Below are 25,713 nucleotides of genomic sequence, written 5' to 3' on the forward strand. Positions count from 1 at the left end.
CCGGCAAACCGGATGTTGATGCTGGCAAAAGCAAAATCTTGCGTGATGTTATTTGCATTGCTTAGCTACTGACGCGCACACGAAGGCAACTAATTGTTATTTATGGACTCTTAAATTAAGTACAATTTTCGTTTTGAATTAACATTTCAAAAACAATGTTTTACCTCGTAGAGGACATTTGGTTTTGGAGGCAGAATGGCCCAGATTAATTGATGTTTTCGTAACCAAGTTTAGGTAGCTAACGTTAGCATGGGGTATTTTTCTTTCACATAAGTTACTAACGTTAGGTAATAGATTTTCAAAGAAAACATGATGGAATTGGAGCTCAACGCTCATTGTATATTTTGTAGCTAGTTGTGTGCGACACTGCTAGTTTAGTAACCTTCATTTCTCTGTGGCTAACAGTATCTTTAGCTAGTAAACAACGTCGTTCGCCCTTAAGTATTCGACAAGGCATTCCACACACAACTTCTCCCACCCGCAGTCGAGGATCTCCAAAACTCGGTCTTAACTTGATACCAATGCGTGGGATGATGGCTACACAGGGCAGCCCTGTCAAGAGTTACGACTACCTCCTGAAATTCTTGCTGGTTGGAGACAGTGATGTGGGGAAAGGAGAGATCCTAGACAGTCTGCAGGACGGATCAGGAGAGTCTCCCTATCCCTACAGCAGTGGTGAGTGTATGTAACTAGTTAGAATACATCAATTGTTTACATTATATGAAGTATAAACATACTAGTCAGTGTTTATTTTTACTCTGGAATCAAACTGACCATTTGCCATTGTACTCTCCATCCTAAGCTATCAATCTTGTTGATGAAAAATCAATCCCATGTAGTTTGAGGTTAAGGTTGGGCTGGCTGTCTGCTATAATCATGTTTGTTTTCTCAGGGATTGACTACAAGACTACCACAATCCTGTTGGATGGGAGAAGAGTCAAGTTAGAGTTGTGGTACATGTAGAAAATACTTGTCTAATACTTGTAGAAAACTCATTGACAGAAAGCTAAATGGAATCTAACAGGGTCATTCTTTGTTCAACAGGGATACGTCTGGACAGGGACGATTCTGCACAATCTTCCGGTCATATTCACGTGGGGCACAGGTGGGTTAGACCCCTTAATTCCAAATGCTTCAGGTTCTAGGCTATATCATCTGTGTATTCAGGGATAAGCGGACTGTTTACTGATTAAAGATGTATTGCTTGTTCATGTCCCCCCACTCCCCCAACCCACAGGGAATCCTGCTAGTTTATGATATCACAAATGGCTGGTCATTTGATGGCATTGACCGCTGGATCCGGGAGATCGATGAGGTAAGCTAGTTTGCTGACTGATCATTTAACACTGCACGTCTGACGATGTGACTCAAGTCTTCATTCTAAACAGCATATCTGCCTCATCATGCTGCAGTAATAGCTCAACTGAAATCCACCATACCGGTTTGTAGATGGTAGAAACACTAGCCATGTAGAGCTATTGCCAAGCAGGCAGGCTGTAGTCTGAGGATCTGCTGTTGTTATCAAAAGACCCCCCTCTGGTAAACGGTTTAGGTCAGTCACGACCACAACCTCCCACAACCTGAATAGCTTTTCCCTCTGTGCTGTGGCCTTCACCAACTGGCCACTGGTACACATTTTATCTTCCCGCTCATCGACTTTACACTCTGCACTATTGTGGCAGCAGGTAGCCTAGTGGTTGGAGCGTTAGGCCAGTAACTGAAAGGTTGCCAGATCGAACCCCCGAGCTGACAAGGTAAAAATCTGTCGTTCTGCTCCTTAACAAGGCAGTTAACCCACTGTTCCTAGGCCGTCATTGTAAATAAGAATTTGTTCTTAACTGACTTGCCTAGTTAAATAAAGGATAAATACAAAAAAACTAAAAAAATCTGCAAGGATGCAAACTCATCACTTTTTGGAGATATTCGCCATTTTCACTTCAAAATAGGTTGTCCACGTGAATCGTGTAGATCCGGGGAAAAAATGGAGGAGAGGCCGAAAATATCTTCTCCCTGTGTGATCAGTAAATGATGGTGCGTTTCTCATTTAGAAATGAATGACTGAGCACAGAATGCTTCCCTACGCCTCCTACAAATAGAATATTAAACAGAGTTAAGAGTGTGATGTCATATCAGAATGACTACTTCACCCATAGTCACGTGTGACAGCTGTGAGCAGTTAGCCACATCCCCTAACCAGCCATTAGCCTACCTCAGCTGCTCCTCTCCATCTGTTCTCCATCAGTTTATAAATGTTATTAAGCTGTGATAGCGAGCTGGGGTGTGCAGACAGTGATGAGGTTTGTTGTTACATTTGTTTAGTTATTGGAGCGGCATGGTTTCATTTCTCCAGTAAGAACAAGCAGGGCCAGTCTGACTAGGCTTCTCTGTCACGCAGCCTCTTGAGTGCCACTGCCAGAGAGGAAAAACAGAGCAAAGTGACAGTCATGCTTGCGTCTTTACAACACTGAAAGCCACTCAAAAGTTATGCCCCATGTTACCGGAGCTACCTTCTCCCCTCTCTCCCGTGAATTGGTGCACATTTTTATGTAATATTTTCAACCATTGTAGCCGGCCGTTTTAAACTACTCGCGGCCGCAAGTTTTTGGTTTGATAACAAACAACCTTGTTTAGCCATGCTACCTGGCTGGCTAGCTAGCATCATGGTACTTTGTATGTGCACACATTTGGATGGCACCGGAAAAAGGGATAGATAGTCCTCTCAAAGAGATGTTTCAAAGGTAGGATGCATATGCCTGATAAATGTATTCTAAGCTAAATCAGAATCTAAAATCTATTTTTTCTTCTTCTGGTTTTTCTGTTCCTTAAATTCTGTTTGGTGCCTAACTTTTGGTGTGTGTGTGTGTGTGTGTGTGTGTGTGTGTGTGTGTGTGTGTGTGAAGATTAGTCTAAAGATGGTTTCATATAGGCCTAGTAGCTGCACCATTTCACCAAGAGAAATTCCTGGACAGGCAAATGTATTGACAGAATACATGCAGAATACAATACAGAATTCTGCTCTTCCTGTTTCCTTTCCTGCTTTGAGAAGGCCGGTGTGTTTCCCCTTCTCTCAATATCCTCCTCCTATTGCTTTCTCTCCTTTCCCCCAGCATGCCCCGGGGGTGCCCCGCATCCTAGTAGGCAACCGGCTCCACCTGGCCTATAAGAGGCAGGTGCCCACGGAGCAGGCCCGCGCCTACGCCGAGAAGAACGGCATGACCTTCTTTGAGGTCAGCCCTCTGTGCAACTTCAACGTCATCGAGTCGTTCACGGAGCTGTCGCGCATCGTGCTGATGAGGCACGGCATGGAGAAGTTCTGGAGACCAAACCGAGGTGAGGAGACCAGGGAAGACTAAAGTTACAACCACTGTAGGGTCTTGGGTTGGGAAGTCTTAGGGTGCATTAAAACAATGGGAAAGGTCAAAGGTTATTGTTGGTGTGAGGAAACTTGGGCTTGTTTGTTATTTTATGTTGCTACCCTTCAATTCTTTGATTTGATTGATATATGGAATATATCTAAACTCAGCAAAAAAAGAAACATCCCTTTTTCAGGACCCTGTCTTTCAAAGATAATTTGTAAAAATCAAAATAACTTCACAGATATTCATTGTAAAGGGTTTAAACACTGTTTCCCATGCTTGTTCAATGAACCATAAACAATTAATGGTTCAACATCACACCTGCGGGACAGGTACAGGATGGCAACAACTGCCCGAGGTACACCAGGAGCACACAATCCCTCCATCAGGGCTCAGACTGTCCGTAGTAGCGTGAGAGAGGTAGGACTGAGGGCTTGTAGGCCTGTTGTAAGGCAGTTCCTCACCAGACATCACCGACAACAACGTCGCTTATGGACACACCCGTCGTCACTGGACCAGACAGGACTGGCAAAAAGTGCTCTTCACTGAGGAATCGCGGTTTTGTCTCACCAGGGGTGATGATCAGATTCGCGTTTAGTCGAAGGAATGAGCATTACACCGAAACCTGTACTCTGGAGTGGGATCAATTTGGAGGTGGAGGGTCCGTCATGGACTGGGGTGGTGTGTCACAGCATCATCGGACTGAGCTTGTGCGTTTCAGGGAAACATCCTCCTCCCTCATGTCGTACCCTTCCTGCAGGCTCATCCTGACATGACCCTCCAGCATGACAATGTCACCAGCCATACTGCTCGTTCTGTGCGTGAATCCTTGCAAGACAGGAATGTCAGTGTTCTGCCATTGCCAGCGAAGAGCCCGGATCTCAATCTCATTGAGCATGTCTGGGACCTGTTGGATCAGAGGGTGAGGGCTAGGGCCATTCCCCCCAGAAATGTCAGGGAACTGGCAGGTGCCTTGGTGGAAGAGTTGGGTAACATCTCACAGCAAGAAGCACATCTGGTGCAGTCCATGAGGAGGAGATGCACTGCAGTACTTAATGCAGTTGGTGGCCACACCAGATACTGACTGTTACTTTTGATTTTGACCCCCCCCCCCCCTTTGTTCAGGGACACATTATTCAATTTCTGTTAGTCACATATCTGTGGAACTTGTTCAGTTTGCATGTCAGCTCTTGAATCTTATGTTCATACAAATATTTACACATGTTAACTTTGCTGAAAATAAACGCAGTTGACAGTGAGAGGACGTTTCTTTTTTTGCTGAGTTTATTTGGAATAATGAAAGGGGGTTGTCTCTTGCTTGCTGGGTTCTCATTTGATGGGTCAAAGCCAACTGGGCTCTCCTCGTCATTGATGCAACAGCAGCTGTCCCACCTGCAAAATAAACCAGCAACACAACTACATTGTTGTCATGTCCTCTACTATACAGTTATAGCATGTAATACAACATGACTATGTCCTTCCCTGTCCATCCCCCTCCCCACCAGTGTTCAGCCTCCAGGACCTGTGTTGCCGCTCCATCGTCTCATGCACCCCCGTCCACCTCATTGACAAGCTGCCTCTCCCCGTGGCCATCAAGTCCCACCTCAAGTCCTTCTCCATGGCCAACGGAATGAATGCTGTCATGATGCATGGACGCTCCTACTCCGTGGCCACCAATGCGGCGGGCGGCAGCGTGAGCGGCAACAACAACAGCAGCAGCAGCAGCAAGGGAAACAGTCTCAAACGCTCCAAGTCCTTTAAACCGCCGTCGAGCCCCCCCAAGACTAGTAGCAGCAAAAGTAACTGTAACATCACCTAGTGAGGGAGGAACTTCTGAGGCCTCCCATTGGGCCTAATGCTACCGCTGTATGGGGCGCTCAGGGTTCCCAATTTGGAGATGCATAAACGCACAACAGGAACTGTAAGAGCTGTGAGGGAGTCCAATATGGCTTTCACTCTTTCATAGCCCCCTATCGCCATCTTGTGGGTCGCCGTTAAAACCCACAGCTACCACCCACTGTGACCAGTAGAGCTCGCTAGCTTGTAGTCCTAAAACCCGGAAGTGAGTTACCTCTGGTTCGTTTCAGCGTAAACACTGAAAATAAGGTCAGAGGTTAGGTGATCTTATACAGTACACTTTGTTCTATGAGATAATATCAGTCAGTTAACATGACCTTTATTCATGTGCTTTTTTTATTACATAAATGCTTCAAAATTCACAAAGTGACGTTAACTGATGAACATTATCTCCTAGAACAAAACATACAAGATCTCCTAACCCTGTGTTTACCACAGACCTTATTTTCAGTGTTTATCTAAAAACGACAGTCATTTTCCCCATAGGCTTTGTTCATCGAACTGTGGCGGAGTTAGTGCCTACAAAAAGACATGACTATTTCTCTCCATACAGCCTGTTGGACTTCAAGCTGTGACTTCATCACTCACCTTCCTGTCAACACTACAAGAGAGTATGAGGACTCTGAACAGATTCACTGGGTATATTTAAGTCAAGACTTATTGTACATACGTGGTAATCGGTCGGCTTGTTTTCCAGCGGATTTGTTTTGCACTGACCTCTTACGTGATTTGTCTTTAATGTTTTGGGAGTTTGGGATTGTGTTATGCCTGTCCGTTGACTTTGTCGCTCTTCAATACTTATAGCCGATGTCTGGGTTGTGTTCATTAGGGCATGCGATGGAAAACGTTTTGCAGCGGAAACTGAAAATGTGAGTTTTTTTTCTTGAACAAGCTCATGTTGTCCTTTCTTGTTTCTTTTTTCTTTTTTTTTTGCTGCTTACTGAACATGACCCTGGTTTGATATGGCTCAGAAACACATTGAGTGATTATTCTTTCCAGATCTCACACAGATTTGCCAACAAATAGATCATGTAAAATATTGAAACTGCAGCTAATTTTTTACATTTTATTATTAGCTCTCTGCACTCTGGCAAAGTATTTGTGTGTCTGTTTTTAATGTTTTTTATTAGGAAGGTTAGTTAAGAACAAATTCTTATTTTCAATGACAGCCTAGGAACAGTGGGTTAACTGCCTTGTTCAGGGGTCGAACGACAGATTTGAACTTGTCAGCTCGGGGATTCGATCTTGCAACCTTTCGGTTACTAGTCCAACGCTCTAACCACTAGGCTACCTGCCGATCATCCATCTGTTGGTCTTCTTCTGTGTGTTGCTCTGTCTGACTTGGGTCCTTGTCCTGTTTGGCACCAGAATGTACAACACCAGTCTGGTCAGTGCTCATATGATTGATTTAAAAGCAAATGGGGTCAAGCTGTTATAGCAAAGAGTCATTGTAGATTTCACTGGTTTCATTTCAGAATAATGGGTGCAATATCAGACTGCTCTCCCTCACTTTGCAGTTTAAATGTATACTCAGCAATATGACGTAGATGCAGAAAGTAAACCGCATGGGGGGGGGACTTCCATAACAACGAAGCGTGAGGCTCTACTTCTATGCTGTTATTGTCCCGTGGCTACCAGGCTGTGGACAGTGTGAAGTGAACACAGATACTGTGTGAGAGTGAAGTCTTGCATCTTGATCATCTCCATATCTGCCGTGCTGCTCGTGGCAATGTCATTGAGCTGAGTCTACCTTTTAATGCTGATCAGAGAGCCAATGGTGTGTTGATCCAAGTCTGTTTGCTCATTCATGGCCCTTTGCCCTGAGTGACCCTGTGAGTAACCAATATGTGCCTGGCTTTTTACCGGTATCATGATTTATCTTGAAGTATCAGTAGGATTTTGGGGGGAATGCCGCAAAGGGCTAAAATATCTTTCATCTGAATCACTTTGAGGAGTGGTTGTTAACTTGTGACTTACTAACTTTGGACTCCAGTAAACTTAAATGTATCCACATAAAGCAAATTCCATACAGGCTTAATAAAAAAATAGTTCATATTCACAATTTTATTTATACCAATTTGTTTGTAAATAATATTCTGTTTTTTTGTTGTCTTATATTTTTGTAAAGGACAAAATTCTTAGAATGTATTTACACTGAGACATTCCCTATGCTCACTGCAAGAGAGATGAAAACCAATGCATGACATTTCTCTCTGTTTCTACGCCCTTTTATGAAATAAAAGGTCAAGGAAAATAATCATTATTCAGGGTATTATAAGCACTACCTGTATGTGGTATAAGCTGCTGAGTTGATTGTAAGGAGGATGAACGGTTTTGCAAATAAATGTGGCTGCATAGTTGCCATGGAAATTAATCTGGTGTACCTTTTTATTCAAAATGATTTATTACTGAATAACTGTATTGTATACTTTTGATTAGTTGATTAAGTTGTGTATATTTAGTACTTACCCTACCTACTCTTCCTGGGAACCAAACAGGAAACAAACACAAAACACAACTAATAATATACACTGCTCAAAAAAATAAAGGGAACACTAAAATAACACATCCTAGTTCTGAATGAATGACATTCTTATTAAATACTTTTCTTTACATAGTTGAATGTGCTGACAACAAAATCACACAAATTATCAATGGAAATCAAATTTATCAACCCATGGAGGTCTGGATTTGGAGTCGCACTCAAAATGAAAGTGGAAAACCACACTACAGGCTGATCCAACTTTGATGTAATGTCCTTAAAACAAGTCAAAATGAGGCTCAGTAGTGTGTGTGTGGCCTCCACGTGCCTGTATGACCTCCCTACAATGCCTGGGCATTGATGAGGTGGCGGGTGGTCTCCTGAGGGATCTCCTCCCAGACCTGGACTAAAGCATCCGCCAACTCCTGGACAGTCTGTGGTGCAACGTGGCATTGGTGGATGGAGCGAGACATGATGTCCCAGATGTGCTCAATTGGATTCAGTTCTGGGGAATGGGCGGGCCAGTCCGTAGCATCAATGCCTTCCTCTTGCAGGAACTGCTGACACACTCCAGCCACATAAGGTCTAGCATTGTCTTGCATTAGGAGGAACCCAGGGCCAACCGCACCAGCATATGGTCTCACAAGGGGTCTGAGGATCTCATCTCGGTACCTAATGGCAGTCAGGCTACCTCTGGCGAGCACATGGAGGGCTGTGCGGCCCCCCAAAGAAATGCCACTCCACACCATGACTGACCCACCGCCAAACCAGTCATGCTGGAGGATGTTGCAGGCAGCAGAATGTTCTCCACGGCGTCTCCAGACTGTCACGTCTGTCACGTGCTCAGTGTGAACCTACTTTCATCTGTGAAGAGCACAGGGCGCCAGTGGCAAATTTGTCAATCTTGGTGTTCTCTGGCAAATGCCAAACGTCCTGCACTGTGTTGGGCTGTAAGCACAACCCCCACCTGTGGACGTCGGGCCCTCATACCACCCTCATGGAGTCTGTTTCTGACCGTTTGAGCAGACACATGCACATTTGTGGCCTGCTGGAGGTCATTTTGCAGGGCTCTGGCAGTGCTCCTCCTGTTCCTCCTTGCATGCACAAAGGCGGAGGTAGCGGTCCTGCTGCTGGGTTGTTGCCCTCCTACGGCATCCTCCACGTCTCCTGATGTACTGGCCTGTCTACTGGTAGCGCCTCCATGCTCTGGGCACTACGCTAACAGACACAGCAAATCTTCTTGCCACAGCTCGCATTGATGTCCCATCCTCTATAAGCTGCACTACCTGAGCCACTTGTGTGGGTTGTATACTCCGTCTCATGCTACCACTAGAGTGAAAGCACCGCCAGCATTCAAAAGTGACCAAAATATCAGCCAGGAAGCATAGGAACTGAGAAGTGGTCTGTGGTCACCACCTGCAGAACCACTCCTTTACTGGGGGTGTCTTGCTAAATGCATATCATTTCCACCTGTTGTCTAATCAATTTGCACAATAGCATGTGAAATTTGTCAATCAGTGTTGCTTCCTAAGTGGACAGTTTGATTTCACAGAAGTGTGACTTGGAGTTACATTGTGTTGTTTAAGTGTTCCCTTTATTTTTTTGAGCAATGTACATAATACCATGTCACCTGTTTCTGCCTCATGCTTCAGTAAACAGGAGATGGCTCCTGCCCTATGAGCGGTTCTGGCTCCTGCCCCATGAGCGGTTCTGGCTCCTGCCCCATGAGCGGTTCTGGCTCCTGCCCCATGAGCGGTTCTGGCTCCTGCCCCATGAGCGGTTCTGGCTCCTGCCCCATGAGCGGTTCTGGCTCCTGCCCCATGAGCGGTTCTGGCTCCTGCCCCATGAGCGGTTCTGGCTCCTGCCCCATGAGCGGTTCTGGCTCCTGCCCCATGAGCGGTTCTGGCTCCTGCCCCATGAGCGGTTCTGGCTCCTGCCCCATGAGCGGTTCTGACTCCTGCCCCATGAGCCGTTCTGGCTCCTGCCCCATGAGCCGTTCTGGCTCCTGCACCATGAGCCGTTCTGGCTCCTGCCCCATGAGCCGTTCTGGCTCCTGCCCCGTGAGCCGTTCTGACTCCTGCCCCGTGAGCCGTTCTGGCTCCTGCCCCATGAGCCGTTCTGGCTCGCGCCTACATAATACCTACATAATACTGTGCAAATTACAATACAAAATATATTAAAAATATGTCTCTCTTCACAGTCCCCGTTGTGCCATTATCTGGTTTTATTGCTAGCTTGAGTTTTGTGGTGATATTATTGGCTATTCAAAGCTTTGGCAATGTCAGTGCACGAGCGGTGGGAATTTTTTGTTTGTCTTTGTCCTCTCCAACCCCTTGGCTGTCGGTATCAAGCTCAAGTGAAGTAAAACGGTGGGGGGTCTGAATTGATTAGTCGCCCCGGGGTTATTGGCTCCGCAGGCCCTGGCTCGCGGCCTCTCGGCAGCGGCTCTGAATGCCTGCGGTCAAAAGTCACGCGAAGGTTGAAGGGTCACGTTCAATGAAAGCGAAGGGAGTTTGCTTCTCATAGCCCTTTGAGCCGTGTGGAGACAAAGATGAGTCACACACCATTGAAAATGTGTCGCTTTACGTCTTGCCACCTGACCGTGGCATCTCTGAGCTTTGTGTGAATTATGGGTGTAAACTGACCGACGCGTCTAGACTTCGACTTGAACACAACCAAACGTAAACAACATGTTTCTATGCATGCACAATCAGTGTCAAGTTGCGCATATTTATTGCCAGTTCTGCTGTGCGCGCCTCCTCAAAATGTTTGATTATTTCTCATTCAAATAGCCTATCTAGTCTTATTAATCCCACATTTAAAAAGTTGTCTATGTTCATGACATATTCAATATTTAATATCAACATTTTACATGTTCTAGATAAACTAGAATTACACCATAGTCTAATAATTGCGTAAAAAACGGAATTAGACACTTATGTCAACTTATGTATCCGTGTGCATTTATTTTATTTGTTTTATTTCACCTTTATTTAACCAGGTAGGCCAGTTGAGAACAAGTTCTGATTTACAACTGCGACCTGGCCAAGATAAAGCCAGTGCATGGGTTCACTAGCAAACAAAAAGTACCTCCTGTTAGGAAATGCCCATCTATTTGAGCATTATGAGCAACACTTCTAGAGTTTTTGCCAGGACGCATGAAACGTTGATGAATTTCTCACCGGAATGTTTGGCCCAGTGCGTACTGTTGTTGGTACAGCTTGACAACACCGCCCTATCAAGATTCCTTTGATGTCTTTACAATGTTTGTCCAGTTGCTTTGCGCATGGTGCTGCTTCATAAAAGTTTCAGACACTGGACAAGCATGGGGGCGGTCAGAGGCGCTGCCCTTCCTACCTCTAGTCACACCAAAACCGATATTGCGACTCTCTCTCTATCTCTTTGTGTAGTGAGTTGACTCCGCAGGCATTGGAAGTCAGCGTAGATATAGCCTGATTTTTTTGTTGTTGCAGTTTTCTGTTTTAGTCTAACGGTTTTGCGATTTTTATCAAACCAGAGTGGATTCACAGATGTTATTTTTGTCCTCTTATTCGAGGCTACTTGTTGAATCAATGTACAGCGCAGAGGGAGATCTTTTTGTTGGAAAATGGTTTATTCATCTGAAATTTGAGAACCGTTTCTCTTGCGTGGCGAGCGACAAATTGGCACTTGTACCCAGATTGGTTACGCACAAACTGGATGGTTGCATTTGAACAAAATGGACGTATTTTCCTGAGGGGCTGCACGGAAGCTATGGAACTTGTTGATGGATGACTTTCATGAAAGTTCCTTTTAAAATGAATATATCTTCCCTCAGCTGTCGAGGGGTTGGAGGTGGAAAGAACGTGGACACAAACCAGCCAAAAGTACTTATATACCCAAAAGGACTCTTATCAGGACGCGTTGGTTGGTCCTCTCTTGTGTTTTTGGTTTGCCTCTGCGTCTTCCCACAACAGACCCGGAGTGCAAGTCTAGCTGGTTCCAAAGTGGAACATCCAGGAGTTTGTCCCAACAAGCTGAATGCTAACCTTTGGGTTGATGCACAAAGCACCTGCGAACGGGAATGTGAAGTTGACGAGGTGAGGCATTTATATGTATTCAATATTTAATTTCACAATCCATTGTCATTTGTTTATGACAAACTTAAACAGTTGTAAGGAAATGCATTATACTGTATGACTACACATCCATTACATTTTCCTACCACTTGATGTTTGTTGTTTTTAAATATACTATGTATTTTTACCTCAGTAAATGCCTGTTGTTATTCTCCAGGACTGTGCTGGCTTTGAGAAATGCTGCACCAATGTGTGTGGACTCTTCAGCTGTGTGGCCGCCCGTTTCTCTGATGGCACCCCTGCTCAGCCGGATGGCCAGGGCGGAGGAGAGAAGGGCTCTGGGGGCCAGGGCTCCATCGCCACCTGCCAGGGCTTCATCTGCAGCCAACAGGGGGCCACCTGCGACATCTGGGAGGGCCAGCCCATCTGCAAGTGCCAGGACCACTGCGAGAAGGACCCCAGCTTCACCTGTGCCTCCGACGGACTCACCTACTTCAACAAGTGTTACATGGATGCTGAGGCGTGTACACAGGGTGTGACGCTAACTGTGGTGACCTGCCGGTTTCATCTATCTGGGCCTCAAACAAGTCCACTCCCTCAGGACACAACAGCCAATCCAACGCTGACGTCCTTCCTGGAAGACCCCATTCCCCCAACGCTCTTCTCCAACCCCAGCCACCAGTCGGTCTACATAGGCGGCACGGTGAGCTTCCACTGCGATGTAATGGGTGTTCCGCGGCCCGTCGTGACCTGGGAGAAGCAGAGCGAGCGCCATGAGAGCCTGGTAATGCGGCCCGACCGGATGTACGGCAACGTGGTCATCACCAACATCGGCCAGCTAGTCGTCTACAACGCCCAGGTGTGGGACACAGGCATCTACACTTGCGTCGCCCGAAATGCAGCTGGTGTCCTCCGCGCCGACTACCCTCTCTCTGTCATCCGTCGGACCGAGGACGACATCTTCTCAGAGGACCCCGAGATGGCGGGAATGCCCATGGGGCCCCCGTTTTCACCCGCCGACTGCCTGGCGGAGCTGGACCGGCGGGAGTGCTCTGCCGAGCGCTACGTTGACTGGTACTTCGACGCCGAGCAAGGTACCTGCCTGGCCTTCTCCAATGGGGGCTGCGATGACAGCCGCAACCGCTTCGAGACCTACGAGGAGTGCCAGGCATCCTGCCAGAGGGAGGGGATGGGGATCTGTTCCTTACCTGCGGTCCAGGGCCCCTGCAAGAGCTGGGAGGCCCACTGGGCCTGGAACTCCCTCTTGAAACAATGCCAGGCCTTTGCTTATGGCGGTTGCCAGGGCAACAGCAATCGCTTTCGATCCAAGAAGGAGTGCGAGGCAAACTGTCCGCAGTCCAAACGACGAGCCTGCAAAACATGCCGGGTCAAAGGTAAAATCGTCCCGAGCCTGTGCCGGAGCGATTTTGCCATTGTCGGTCGATTGACGGAACTGATCGAGGACCTCGATTCTGGGATCGCCCGTTTCAGACTAGAGAAGATCCTCCGCGACGAGAAGATGGGCTTGGCATTCTTTAACACCCGCCACCTGGAGGTGACCCTGGCTAAGATGGACTGGAGCTGCCCCTGCCCCAACATCACCATGGAGGAGGGCCCCCTATTGGTCATGGGGGACGTACAGGACGGCATGGCCGTGATACACCCCGACAGCTACGTCAGACCCATCTCCGATAAGAGGCTGAAGAGGATTCATGAAGTCTTGGAGAAGAGGACCTGTGAGATGCTGCAGAGGTTCCGGGACTAGGGGCTCTATTCAATTCGTATCTCGGAAGCTCAGCGTTGCAGTGCGATTTAAAGGCAATTCTCCCGCATTAGAGGAGACTGCATTCACGGTAAACACTGCAAATGTCGGCTCAATAGGAAATGACCTTCACATTTCTATCACGCAATCTAACGCTTCAGCGAGACAGATTGAATAGAGCCCTAGAACTGATCACCTCAACTTGGGCTGTCATAGCAAGACTAAGATACAATGGCATAGCCCTACAATGACATTTTCTGAAATGGAACGCACCCTACAGGTTGTGAGTAACTCTTCGGTGGAGTTTGTGCCATGATGTCCTGTATCAAATTACAGTGCCTTTTTTTCATTGCCCAGAAAAATCAAGCGCTGACTTTTCAAACAATGCCAATGTTGTACATAAACACAATCAAATCGAGATGTGTAAATACCATTATTCAAATAGGTTTATTCAAATGTAATGTTTCAAGTGTAAGATCATTTGTATTCAGTGTAACGTGCCGTACTGTTTTCTAGTGATAATTCTATGCTGAAGTGGTGTAATGTTTCTCCTTTTTTTGAAATCCCATAACTTCAATGCATACTTTTCAAAGGTAAATTAATACTCCAAGTTGATTGAAAAAAATGTAATACTTTTTTCCTACACTTTTCTGATGTGGGTGTCATGCAAAAGCACCTTCCTGCAACAATCCTATTCATTTTAATCAATAAAAGCGAGTGCCATACATTTTGAAGTTACCAAACAAATCACATATGAGGAAATGACTTGTGTAGATCAGAGTTGGAAGGTGAGGGAATTATTGGATTTGGCATCGATTCAAATAAGGTATCAGTTCAGGTTCATTTTCAACCAAGTGTTAAATATCCATTACTGGTCATGTTATACCCTGTACAGACAGGAGCGCAATGGTGCATTTGTGATGTTGGAATGGAACCCCAGAGAGGGCAGTAGACTTCACACCAGACTCTCCTTCCGGAACAGAAGGCACTTGTTGTTAGCTGGCATGTCAACCTAACGTTACAATGACAAGAGAAAGTGGTTATAAGCCAACATCAAAGTATTTCACACATTTTGAAGTAAGAAATGGGTCATGGCTGTTTCAATGTGGCATCTTTTGCTATTAGAATATATTTGGTCTGACAGTTAATTTAACATGTTTGTGTTACTTACGCAGATCATTGGGTTTCATTCACATCGTTACGAAAATCCTAAATGACTGATATTTGGAGTATCGCTTCTTACCATTTTCTCCAGGAACAAGCCACTCCTCTCTGCCACAGACCTGAGCAGGGTGACGTCCCTTAGGCCCCACTCTGGATTTCTATAAGACATCAACAGTTTGAGTTATTTGCTTTGATAATGTGTGGTCAAATTGCAGATATATTCAGATTCTGGCATTATTGTAGTTCTCACTTACCTCGACCTTAGACTGAGGTCAAAGTCGATGTTGCTTTGTGGAGTGATCTGTCCATTTAACGCATAGGGCTAGAGAGACAATATTCGAAGACGTAAGACAAGTTCATGAGGGCAATTTTTCACAGTGAGTTCGAAATTGGACTCCCTAAAAACACAGCACTTTGATACAAGTGGCTTTTAGTAGCAGTTTAGGAGAACATTTTCCCTAATCCTTTCCCTAACCTTAACCTAATTCTCCTCACTTGCTACGTACATGTTTGAAACCTGCTGCGTAAGTTCTGCTAACCTGCAATGAAAAGGTATATCAAAGTTGCATATTTTTAGGGAGTCCCAGTTCTAAATATGGGAAATACACAAATATTGCTTCCAATATCCTTTCTTCTACATGCTTATTTACTGCCAACATCAGGTTGAGGATATAGTCAACACTGTCCTTGTAACACCATTATAAAATACCCCGTATGTCAGCAGTACTCCTTGTGGTTTCAGGATGGTTCCCGCTCCTTTGAACAAACCCTGTGGGCAAAAACATAACATCACACGATAATGAGTAGTGTAATAATGACTAGTTTGCAATAAAAGTATCATGTATCATTGGTTAGTGGACCATTAACTGTGTATTTATAAGAGCATCTCTATAGACAATATGTAGGCCAAGACAGTATTCACCTCAGTGCAGGCCATTGGGGAGATATGGATCATGTTGATGTTGAGTACCAGGTCCAAGGACTCGGGCTGGATCCCACCCCAGTTTTCACAGGGTAGAGAGGCGTCGAGGTGGATGGCAGGCTTCACGTTCGGCAAGTTGTGATGCGCTCTGTATGCGTCTATACTGGTGGCGGGGACAAAATAGATCATTCTCATTGTAAGCATCAACAACAAATATTAGCTGCTGATATAGGCCTAAAGAAAGAGTTAGGCCTACTATTATTATCAACGTGAATTCCTAGTAACCTATTTTGAATAACAGTCAGCTTTGGATTTTGGGAAAAACAACTCAGATCTGGACTCACTGAACCGTTATGCCTAACGTTACCACATAATGTATTCATTTGCAAGCTAAAAAAAAACTCTTTAAACTCACCTGGCTAAAGATTGTCGGTCAAATTCTGACGGCTGCCAGGTAATATTTCGTAAACCCTGTGCGAAGTGGGTGACATGTTGCCCCGTACCAGACGATATCTCCAGTGCATTCAACGGTTTCGCCGTATCCACACTCTCACGGAGCACCGCAAGTATGGGTTCCTTATTTCTCTCGGCGGCAGGTGCATTGAGCATTTGGGCAACTCCTGGATACACTCTCTGCGCTAAAAGATGCAATTGTTTCCACCACTCCAGTTGAACCAGTAGGCTGTGCAAGTTTGTCACAACAGAGCTCTGAACAATATCGCCTCAGGACTATAACAATAGAAATCGACTTCCGCGTTGTGTCACGTGATTAACACGTCACCCGGCTTAGTGTAATAACTGCAACGTTATAAAAAGCTGCACAATGTGCATTTTTCCTGAGATTGCAGTTCCTTAGGATGGAGTAGCAGAGTGATTCTTCAACTACAGGGCACTTCTATGTCCTCTTGGTACATTTTGTGAATTTTATTTAAAAAAATATACATATATATATTGTTGTTCTTTAAGTATTATATTAAGTTCACACTACAATCACTCCAGATTTTTTAAACACCTCTCTGTCAAGTATTTTAGCTTCTTTTCATATGCAATTTATACCTCAATTTCACTGTTTTGCCCTTGTCCCTGACGCAGATTTTTGTGCTTCTACTATGTTTTGCTATTAGAAATCATTAATAATTACACATTATAAGGTTATCTAATCGAGAAAGAGTAAATAAAATAAAATATATATCAATATTTATTGTGAGTATGCCTTTATATTGTTTTTTTTACACAAAAATGTCCACCACTGGGGGCAAATTCCTCATTAATAATGTTTTTTCAAGAGAATGTTAATTTAGTTACCATGGAAGGCTGCAGCAGACAGTTGTTCCTGATGTGATGTCCAGAAGTTGAAGAAAATCTAGGTAAATATTGCTTGTGTAGAGAATATTATTTATTGTCAGCTATTTCCAAACAAGCTATAATTTATTTAATTTGGGGTAGAATTTAGATGTTTTTTGTATATTTGATGTATTTAGTGTAAACTATATGTTAGCTGTAATACTAGCCAAAGCATGCTGAGCAGCCTGTCATTTTTCTCCAATAACTGTAGAAGCTCATTTCCATCACAGTCATTTCGATCACAAACTTAACTGTGGTGGAAATGACTAAAGTCCATTGTTATTAATTGTATTTTTTTTTAAACTTTAGGCTTATTTAATAATGTTATAAATGAGTTTATTCTAGACAAACCTCTAAGGTGTGCACAAGTTGAGAACTTAAGTAGTTAGCCATTAAAATAATAGATATATGAATTGTTTTTAGAAGATGCCACATAAAACAGCACAGAGGTCACAGACATAGAAACAAAATAAAACATGATCCTATACGATACCAGTAACACCTACAAAAAGACAGGGAGAGATACTGGAAGAAAAAAGAGAAGGGAGAAGTGAAATCTCTCTCTGAGCTTACAAAGTGACAACAAAGAAGTAAGAGATGACAATGGAAATGCAACCAATGGAATAGAAGACAGACTTTAAAGAGAACAGTTAAATGGAGAACAGCCAACACACCACCTCAGTCACCAGATGACCTGCAGCAGAACATGGAGACCTACCTATCAGCCAACACACCACCTCAGTCACCAGATGACCTGCAGCCAGAACATGAGACCTACCTATCAGCCAACACACCACCTCAGTCACCAGATGACCTGCAGCCAGAACATGAGACCTACCTATCAGCCAACACACCACCTCAGTCACCAGATGACCTGCAGCCAGAACATGAGACCAACCTATCAGCCACCACCTCAGTCACCAGATGACCTCAGAACATGAGACCACCCAGCCAACACACCACCTCAGTGACTTGCAGCCAGAACATGAGACCTACCTATCAGCCAACACACCACCTCAGTCACCAGATGACTTGCAGCCAGAACATGAGACCTACCTATCAGCCAACACACCACCTCAGTCACCAGATGACCTGCAGCCAGAACATGAGACCTACCTATCAGCCAACACACCACCTCAGTCACCAGATGACTTGCAGCCAGAACATGAGACCTACCTATCAGCCAACACACCACCTCAGTCACCAGATGACTTGCAGCCAGAACATGAGACCTACCCAGCCAACACACCACCTCAACAGATGAGACAGAACATGAGAACCTATCAGCCAACACACCACCTCAGTCACCAGATCACCAGATGACCTATCAGCCAACACACCACCTCAGTCACCAGATGACTTGCAGCCAGAACATGAGACCTACCTATCAGCCAACACACCACCTCAGTCACCAGATGACTTGCAGCCAGAACATGAGACCAACCTATCAGCCAACACACCACCTCAGTCACCAGATGACTTGCAGCCAGAACATGAGACCAACCTATCAGCCAACACACCACCTCAGTCACCAGATGACTTGCAGCCAGAACATGAGACCAACCTATCAGCCAACACACCACCTCAGTCACCAGATGACTTGCAGCCAGAACATGAGACCAACCTATCAGCCAACACACCACCTCAGTCACCAGATGACTTGCAGCCAGAACATGAGACCAACTTATCAGCCAACACACCACCTCAGTCACCAGATGACTTGCAGTCAGAACATGAAGCCAACATACCTGCCCTTGCCTTATCTGCCCCTGATGCATGCCCTGATACCCCTTCCTCATTGTCTGCAACAGGAATGAGAAGTCGAACAATTGCTGCAAGGAAAAAGGTTGGAAAAGGTTGCTCAAAAACATACAAAGATCTTTGCATGGCAAATGTCAAACTTGATAAAGCTTTAAGGAAAGCTGAGAAATAGCAAAAAGGGAATGATCAACTGATGAAGAAAATGGAGAGACAAGATTCCCCAAAGACAAAGACAAAACAGCTAATGGCGGGAACTCCGAAGAACTTGAGAAGGATTTTATTGTTTCAAAATGCCATCATTGCAGAGTTAAAACAAAAGTATAAAAAAACATGCAGTGCCAAGGACAAACAAGTGGCTTCAAAAATGCTCAGAGGCAACATCCTGCGACAGTATGGCCTGGTCAAAGCCTCAAACAGACAATTTTGATTTTCAGCAAAAGCAATGAGGCCAAATGAAAATAGGCCAACAAGTCTTCAAAACTCCAAGAAAAAGTAGTGGAACAGAATTAACACAGCCACAGAAGAGAAAACCACTCGATTCTATCAATGGGATGACAACAGCAGAGCAACAACAGGGGAGAAGGACACACTAACGAGGAACAAGTTAAAAAAGCAGATGCGCTTCTTTGCAGACATTTAAGAGGGAATATTCAGAGATTAAAATGTCCTACTATGAATTCTGCAAAATATGTCCTCTTTTGGGTTGTCAAGCCAACAGTCCAAGATGGGGACACATGCCTCTGCAAAACCACACTCCAACCTCCAGTTCATGTCAGACAAACTACAGCATCACAAAGGGATCAGCTGCAGCAACATTGAGAATGTTATTGAGTCTTTGTGCTGTGAGAACCTGAAGAAAGAGCGCATGTACACAGAGTGCTCCCTTTGTCAAGCCAAAGAGCGTAAAACATCTGACTTTGATGCTGTTGAGCAGACAATGGTGGCTTGGTTGGGAAAACAAAGCTGAAGAGAGAAGAAGAACAACAACTAGGGGAAACATGGAGAAGTTCACAGTACATTTGACAGTAAAAGAAAGGGAGTGTGGCACTGCAGATTCTACTGGAGGACTTCTTCAAAGGATTGAAAGAGAAGTTGGGGAAACAGGTGTACAACATTCGACACCAATACTCCAAGCTGAGAGAATTAAAAGAGAATCTGCAGAAAGAGGGGATTATCGTGCAGATTGATTTGGCAGAGAACTACCTGTGTAAATACACCAGTGAAATCCAGGCAGTTCACTTTGGTGATTCTCACAATCAGGTGACCCTCCACACCTGTGTTGGATATACTACAAATGATTACAGTTCCCCTTTGCTCACTGAGCTGTTCACTGAGCTTTTCTAACCCTCTGCTATCTAGGGCCATCTCATAAAAACACAAGCCTACTTCCTTCAGCTATGCCCATCGGCTACTTTTGGAATCTTACTTTTCTCTTATATTAAATAAATGTTTAACAACGGTGGTTGTTTGCAATAAAAAATATATATTTTCATGCTTTTTTTGGACATAGATGTCATTTGTTTTAGATAGGGAAATCATATATGGTTGTTATCATAATCTCACAAAAATGTTGAGTGGAAATATCTTATTTTTCATATAAATATATGTTTCATGATAAATATATGTTTGTAGCTGTCACAAAGGAAAGTTTATACATTCAGGCGTTGCATTGCGTTATTAATATTAGGATAATCTACATAAAATCACTTAAATAATATTCCATACAAGTTCATGTACAAATGTATAATAAATGTGTTATAAATGCATTGTAATGACATTTAATTTATTGACATTTCAACTAAAATGGATGTTTAATGATGGAAATGGCTGTCTGAGAAAAATGTCAAAAATATATAAATTCCTGAATAGTAGGATCGCAGCCATGATCAAATATGGTTTCTAGACAAATCAAAGACAATTATAATACTGGTAAAATGGTGTTTCATGAAGTTTTCATTTCTGAAAGCTTGCAGGGACAAAATGCCCGAAGTCGCAGAATCATCCAGCATGCACAGTTAGGAGCACTTATGATAATTATTTTATTTTCAGCTGTTGAATTCGAATCCCTGTATGAATTCCTACCCCATTTCATGAATAATCATTTGATATTTCATGTGTAGGCGTCTACGGCAAAGTAGGTCTACCATCTAATTTAAATTACTTACTTGGCGCTAGGAGCACAAGCATTTCGCACAAGCATTTCGCTACACCCACAGTAACATCTGCTAAATATGTGTATGTGAACAATACAATTGGATTTGATTTAAATGTGGGTTATGAAATAGTGAGATGGTGATTATTGTACTTGCCTTTGAGTCATGGTATTGAAATTAAGACTTGAAAACGTCAAAAGCACCTACAAGTAGAAGAACAGTTATTGCATTAACAAAATAGGAAATCATTCTGATGTTTGCTTCACTTTTAAACAATGTTGGTACTACGTTGGTAATGGTTAGTTCTACGTTGGTAATGGTTGGTACTACGTTGGTATTGAAATTCACAACTCCCTGTTTATATTGCAGAACTCAATACAGGACTCTATACATGTAACTACAAACTGCTTGTCATCAGCACTGAGTGATTTCCACAGTATTACTCTCACAGTCTTCATGTCCTCCGTTTTGGCTCTCTACATTGTCCATGTGTCCCAGTGCCGTGCCGTTAGTGGACCCCTGCCTCAGTGGCGGGAAACTGACGTTACGCTCCAGTTCTGGGTTCAGACAGAGGAAAGTCTGGTTCTTATCGTTATTATTGCTGCTGTTACTAGTAGTGGTGGTGACTACCGACTCGCTAAAGATAGCGTCTGAGAAGACAGAGTCTAGGTTGAACGGGGTGCCACCGAAGAGGGATTCCTGGCAGGTGGATTTGGGTCGATCGGTGGCTACCGCTGGGTCTCTGGGGGGTTTGCTCGGTGGTGGTGGTTGATTATCAGTGTCTGGTTCTTCTGTATTGTTCTGCTTGTTCTGCTGGCTCATTGCGGTGATCTCCTTTGAGACATGACTGAGTCATGGTATTGAAATTGAAACCTGAAACCTGAAATGTTGTGCTGGCTACATCATGTAGATGCTCTGTTACATCATCAGCAGTGAGTGGACAACTCGGGAAAAACGACTGGCTCCACACTGCAGCCTCTCTAATGTTCATATATATCACAGTTCAATGTTACCTGAACAAATACTCTACTACATGTGTGTGGAGCCTCAGTCATATACCATTGAATTGGCAGAAACTATTGAGCCTTCGTCAAAAATACTAGTATTTTCTGATTGTTCTTGGTGAATGTCAGTTTTGTTTGATAAATAACAGACAATAGGACTCAAGCGTATATCAAATTGTCCTTCTGTTTGTCTAACCAACATATAATGCCGAAAGCCAGAGCCGTGTATTGTAATAGAAGACTGCCTGTACAGTTCTTTAAATTCTCTATTCGTAGCATCCTTTTCTGAGAGCTCTATTTCACTCAATAGTCGAATATGGTGATTTAAAAAAATGTATTGTTTTCTGAATGCTTTGTACACATGTTATGTGCAAGTGTGTGTACAAGGCACTGAACTGGAGAGATAGGGCAAAATGACTATAGGCGCGGGTACGCCGACACTGCCCAGGTGAGGAAAAGTGCAGGGCTGAGGACACTCATTTCTGTGACAGTGCGCACGTTCCGCGCTTTTACGTACGCACGGTCTCTTTGCAGTAATGCATAAACGTTGTGATGGTGTTATGACACTAGCTTACTCTATATTTTCTAATCAATTAAAAATAAGAAATGAAACCTGTTTACATTTTGTTTATGGCTATAGCTTGTGGTAAAGCGAATTAGAATTCCATTCTGATTCGAAACAATGTGCAATGACGTGTCCCATCTCTATGCGACCGAGAGGGTCACAATGCCGACGCTTCACATGGAACTCCAGAACCCAAGAGATATGTCCAGAACTCTCAATAAATCGTCAGTTCTTGATCGACAGACAACGAGAGAGACAGCATTATTATGGCAAGCTTTTCATTAATCTTCCCTGAAGACAGACGTTGTTCCATTAAGGACAACGAAGTCAATTCAGGTATGAACAATAACATACATTTCCGTCTTTAAATACAAATATTAATTGAAGGTGTAATTCCTACTGGAAAGGAAATAAAAACAACATAGAAGATACGGCTTTAGGGGTTTGTTGTTAGTTACCAAACAATGTAACCATGCGAAATTTACATTACATTTCATTTAATGAAGTTTTCCAGCTGACAATGGTTTTATTTTGGCCAATGAAAATACTTTATGTCCCAATTATCTCTCCTTCCACCCAAAATGTGCACTTGTTCACCTCCCTTTACTGATTTGAAAGGAAATGACTGGTATATTAAATATGGCTAAAACTCTACCTAGCCCCTACTAGCCGAATGTTTTTAGATTTGTGGGAAGTGGTGAATGAGTGCACACTTCAGCATGTGTGAGATGTTATTGGGATGCATGAAGAATATGAAGAATGCAAATGAAGAATATCCCTTGCTTGTAATGCTGAAATCAGTTTAGTTAACCCTGTGTTGGTGTTTCTTTCAGGGTGGATGTCAACGGTGACCCAACTCAACACCCTTGGTGGTCCAGAGTCAGAGAGTCAGAACATTGTTCAGAGCTTTGCAGAGGTACTTGGTGACAAATACCACTACGAGAATGCAATCGACAGCTCTCTGCACTGGACTGTTGGGTACACCCCCTACATTCCCCCAGCTCTGAAAGGAAGAAGCTTCCCTTCTGCCGAGAGCTTCTTCCTGGATGAGTGGGAGCCACTGACACTCCTGCAGACTCCTCAGGTTCTGTCCACCAGTGTTTCCATCGAGGAAGGAAGACAACCTAGTGTGTTATCCAGTCTGATGCAGTCTGCTGGCCTAGTGTCTCAGGTTCTGTCCACCAGTGTTTCCATTGTGGAGAATGACTTGATCCAGTCTGCTGCAGGCCTAGTGTCTCAGGTTCTGTCCACCAGTGTTGTCATCGTAGAGAATGACCTGATCCAGTCTGCTGCAGGCCTAGTGTCTCAGGTTCTGTCCACCAGTGTTGTCATCGTGGAGAATGACCTGATCCAGTCTGCTGCAGGCCTAGTATCTCAGGTTCTGTCCACCAATGTTACCATCGTGGATAATTACCTGATCCAGTCTGCTGCAGGCCTAGTGTCTCAGGTTCTGTCCACCAGTGTTACCATCGTGGAGAATTACCTGATCCAGTCTGCTGCAGGCCTAGTGTCTCAGGTTCTGTCCAGCAGTGATGCGAGAGTGAAGGATCATGATGATTCCACACTGAGAGACTCCAACCAACCTGAGGTCCATGTGGCTGATGTCTCAACCAAGAGAAGTAGACTAGTCATCACTATTTCTATGTTTTCAACCGTGAGTTGCAATGCTTCGGTCCATGAAGTTGATGCTATTGCTACCAGCCTGGAGCACTCTGCTGAGAAAATGTCTACCTCTACCGCTGATGGCCACATTGTTTCATCCACTACTGTAGCCAATCAGAAGAAAACAAGGGGTGGATTCGTCTCATCTCTACGGACACTGTTCACAAGAAAGAACAGGATGCCTGTCAGTAATACTTATATAGTCTTTTGTACTGTAATATGTTATCATTTATTAACTATTGTTATACTAATATCCTTTGTTAATGGTTGTCTTTAAAATATGTTTCTCTATTGTCTACTTGTCTGTTTTTCAGGCTAAAGTGGCTTCCAAGAAGGAGTACATTCACTTGGTTGACCGCCTCAATGCTGAAGTCACCCACTGAGGACACTCACTCACTGCTGAAAGCATCCAGAATGATGCTTGTGTTTCTCCTCAACGCCACCTACACCCCTGCCCCTCTCCCCCACACCAAACCCTACCAGGGTTGAGGTGAATTCCATATCAATTCAGTCCATTCAGCAAGTCAACTGAAATACCAATTCCAATTGTTTCTCATAGGAGGCAATGAGGTACATTTGAATTGCTATCGGAATTTCAGTTTACTTACTGAATTGACTGAATTTAAAATGAATTGACCCCAACCCTGATCCCTAAGCCCCCACCCCATCCATTTATATCTTCAGTAAATTTTGTAGAATTTTATTTGAAGTTGTTTTGGATCTTCATTAAAACCACAATACATCTCTAATGAGGGTCACTCGTGTTACACATCTAGATTTATCATCAAATATCGTAGAATTCAACAACAAATGCAGTGGTTTAGCAGTTCAACTTCAGTACTTGTCAATGAGTCACTGCACTGTGACCTTCAGAAACATGTAACATTGTGGAAAAACTGTAAACTTTTGCTGACATTCGGTTACAATGTAACTACACTGAACAAAAATATTAGCGCAACATGTAAAGTGTTGGTGCCATGTTTCATGAGCTGAAATAAAATCCCAGAAGTGTTCCATATGTACAAAAAGGTTATTTCTCTCAAATGTTGTGTTTACATCCCTTTTAGTGAGCATTTCTCCTTTGCCAAGATAATCCATAATAATCCATGGCATATCAAGAAGCCGATTAAACTGCATGATCATTACACAGGTGCATCTTGTACTGGGGAAAAGAAGAGGCCACTTTAAAATGAGCAGTTTTGTCGCACAACACAATGCCACAGATGTCGGAAGTTTTGAGGGAGCAATTGGCATGCTGACTGCGGAAATGTTCACCAGAGCCGTTGCTAGAGAATTCAATGTTCATTTCTTTACCATAAACTGTTTCCAATGTCGTTTTAGCGAATTTGGCAGACCACACTAGGGGCTGAGGAGTATTTCTGTCTGTAATAAAGCCCATTTGTAGGGGAAAACTCATTCTGATTGGCTGGACCTAGCTCCCCAGTGGGTGGGTCTGGCTGCCAGGTGGGTGGGCCTATGCCATCCAAGGCCCTCCCATGGCAGCACCCCTGCCCAGGACCTAATTAATTGATTTCAATTGTTTGATTTCCTTATGTGAACTGCACCTCAGTAAAATCTTTCAAATGGTTGCATGTTGCGTTTATATTTTTGTCTGCACATTTT

At 44.0% G+C, this 25,713-nt stretch overlaps 4 protein-coding genes across 4 annotated transcripts; 3 read left to right on the plus strand and 1 right to left on the minus strand.

The window, feature by feature from the left end:
* Window positions 1-7,587, plus strand: LOC118364799 (ras-related protein Rab-40C-like). Its single transcript, XM_035746518.2, has 6 exons — window positions 1-675; window positions 893-953; window positions 1,045-1,105; window positions 1,238-1,315; window positions 3,108-3,330; window positions 4,862-7,587. The coding sequence occupies exons 1-6, from the start codon at window positions 522-524 to the stop codon at window positions 5,173-5,175; spliced, it is 891 nt and encodes a 296-aa protein (XP_035602411.1). The 5' UTR covers window positions 1-521; the 3' UTR covers window positions 5,176-7,587.
* Window positions 7,588-10,959: 3,372 nt separating this feature from the next.
* On the plus strand, window positions 10,960-13,831 carry LOC118364797 (WAP, Kazal, immunoglobulin, Kunitz and NTR domain-containing protein-like). Its single transcript, XM_035746516.2, has 2 exons — window positions 10,960-11,774; window positions 11,971-13,831. The coding sequence occupies exons 1-2, from the start codon at window positions 11,466-11,468 to the stop codon at window positions 13,516-13,518; spliced, it is 1,857 nt and encodes a 618-aa protein (XP_035602409.2). The 5' UTR covers window positions 10,960-11,465; the 3' UTR covers window positions 13,519-13,831.
* A 112-nt stretch (window positions 13,832-13,943) lies between these two features.
* On the minus strand, window positions 13,944-16,365 carry LOC118364798 (methyltransferase-like 26). Its single transcript, XM_035746517.2, has 6 exons — window positions 16,017-16,365; window positions 15,602-15,764; window positions 15,389-15,448; window positions 14,934-15,001; window positions 14,759-14,837; window positions 13,944-14,527 (listed from the first exon to the last, which is right to left on the minus strand). Exons 1-6 carry the CDS (start codon window positions 16,208-16,210, stop codon window positions 14,471-14,473), a joined length of 621 nt encoding a protein of 206 aa, XP_035602410.1. The 5' UTR covers window positions 16,211-16,365; the 3' UTR covers window positions 13,944-14,470.
* Window positions 16,366-22,430: 6,065 nt separating this feature from the next.
* On the plus strand, window positions 22,431-25,104 carry LOC118364695 (uncharacterized). The gene is made up of 3 exons (XM_035746393.2): window positions 22,431-22,764; window positions 23,262-24,274; window positions 24,405-25,104. The coding sequence occupies exons 1-3, from the start codon at window positions 22,695-22,697 to the stop codon at window positions 24,471-24,473; spliced, it is 1,152 nt and encodes a 383-aa protein (XP_035602286.2). The 5' UTR covers window positions 22,431-22,694; the 3' UTR covers window positions 24,474-25,104.
* Window positions 25,105-25,713: the final 609 nt, after the last annotated feature.

Source organism: Oncorhynchus keta, unplaced genomic scaffold (genome assembly GCF_023373465.1).
Source record: "Oncorhynchus keta strain PuntledgeMale-10-30-2019 unplaced genomic scaffold, Oket_V2 Un_contig_1690_pilon_pilon, whole genome shotgun sequence".
Classification (NCBI taxonomy): domain Eukaryota; kingdom Metazoa; phylum Chordata; class Actinopteri; order Salmoniformes; family Salmonidae; genus Oncorhynchus; species Oncorhynchus keta.

What these genes read in the sequence shown, in the direction of transcription:
- LOC118364798 (XM_035746517.2), bottom strand. Translation starts at nt 16,210, where the DNA reads ATGCTCAATGCACCTGCCGCCGAGAGAAATAAGGAACCCATACTTGCG. An exon ending in CCCCAATGGCCTGCACTGAG is followed by an intron (nt 15,449 to 15,601) that starts GTGAATACTGTC and finishes TTTTGCCCACAG; the next exon opens with GGTTTGTTCAAAGGAGCGGG. An exon ending in GACCTCAGTCTAAGGTCGAG is followed by an intron (nt 14,838 to 14,933) that starts GTAAGTGAGAAC and finishes GATGTCTTATAG; the next exon opens with AAATCCAGAGTGGGGCCTAA.
- LOC118364799 (XM_035746518.2), top strand. Translation starts at nt 522, where the DNA reads ATGCGTGGGATGATGGCTACACAGGGCAGCCCTGTCAAGAGTTACGAC. An exon ending in TCCCTATCCCTACAGCAGTG is followed by an intron (nt 676 to 892) that starts GTGAGTGTATGT and finishes TTGTTTTCTCAG; the next exon opens with GGATTGACTACAAGACTACC. An exon ending in GGATCCGGGAGATCGATGAG is followed by an intron (nt 1,316 to 3,107) that starts GTAAGCTAGTTT and finishes CCTTTCCCCCAG; the next exon opens with CATGCCCCGGGGGTGCCCCG.
- LOC118364695 (XM_035746393.2), top strand. Translation starts at nt 22,695, where the DNA reads ATGGCAAGCTTTTCATTAATCTTCCCTGAAGACAGACGTTGTTCCATT. An exon ending in GGACAACGAAGTCAATTCAG is followed by an intron (nt 22,765 to 23,261) that starts GTATGAACAATA and finishes TGTTTCTTTCAG; the next exon opens with GGTGGATGTCAACGGTGACC. An exon ending in CAAGAAAGAACAGGATGCCT is followed by an intron (nt 24,275 to 24,404) that starts GTCAGTAATACT and finishes TCTGTTTTTCAG; the next exon opens with GCTAAAGTGGCTTCCAAGAA.
- LOC118364797 (XM_035746516.2), top strand. Translation starts at nt 11,466, where the DNA reads ATGACTTTCATGAAAGTTCCTTTTAAAATGAATATATCTTCCCTCAGC. An exon ending in GGGAATGTGAAGTTGACGAG is followed by an intron (nt 11,775 to 11,970) that starts GTGAGGCATTTA and finishes GTTATTCTCCAG; the next exon opens with GACTGTGCTGGCTTTGAGAA.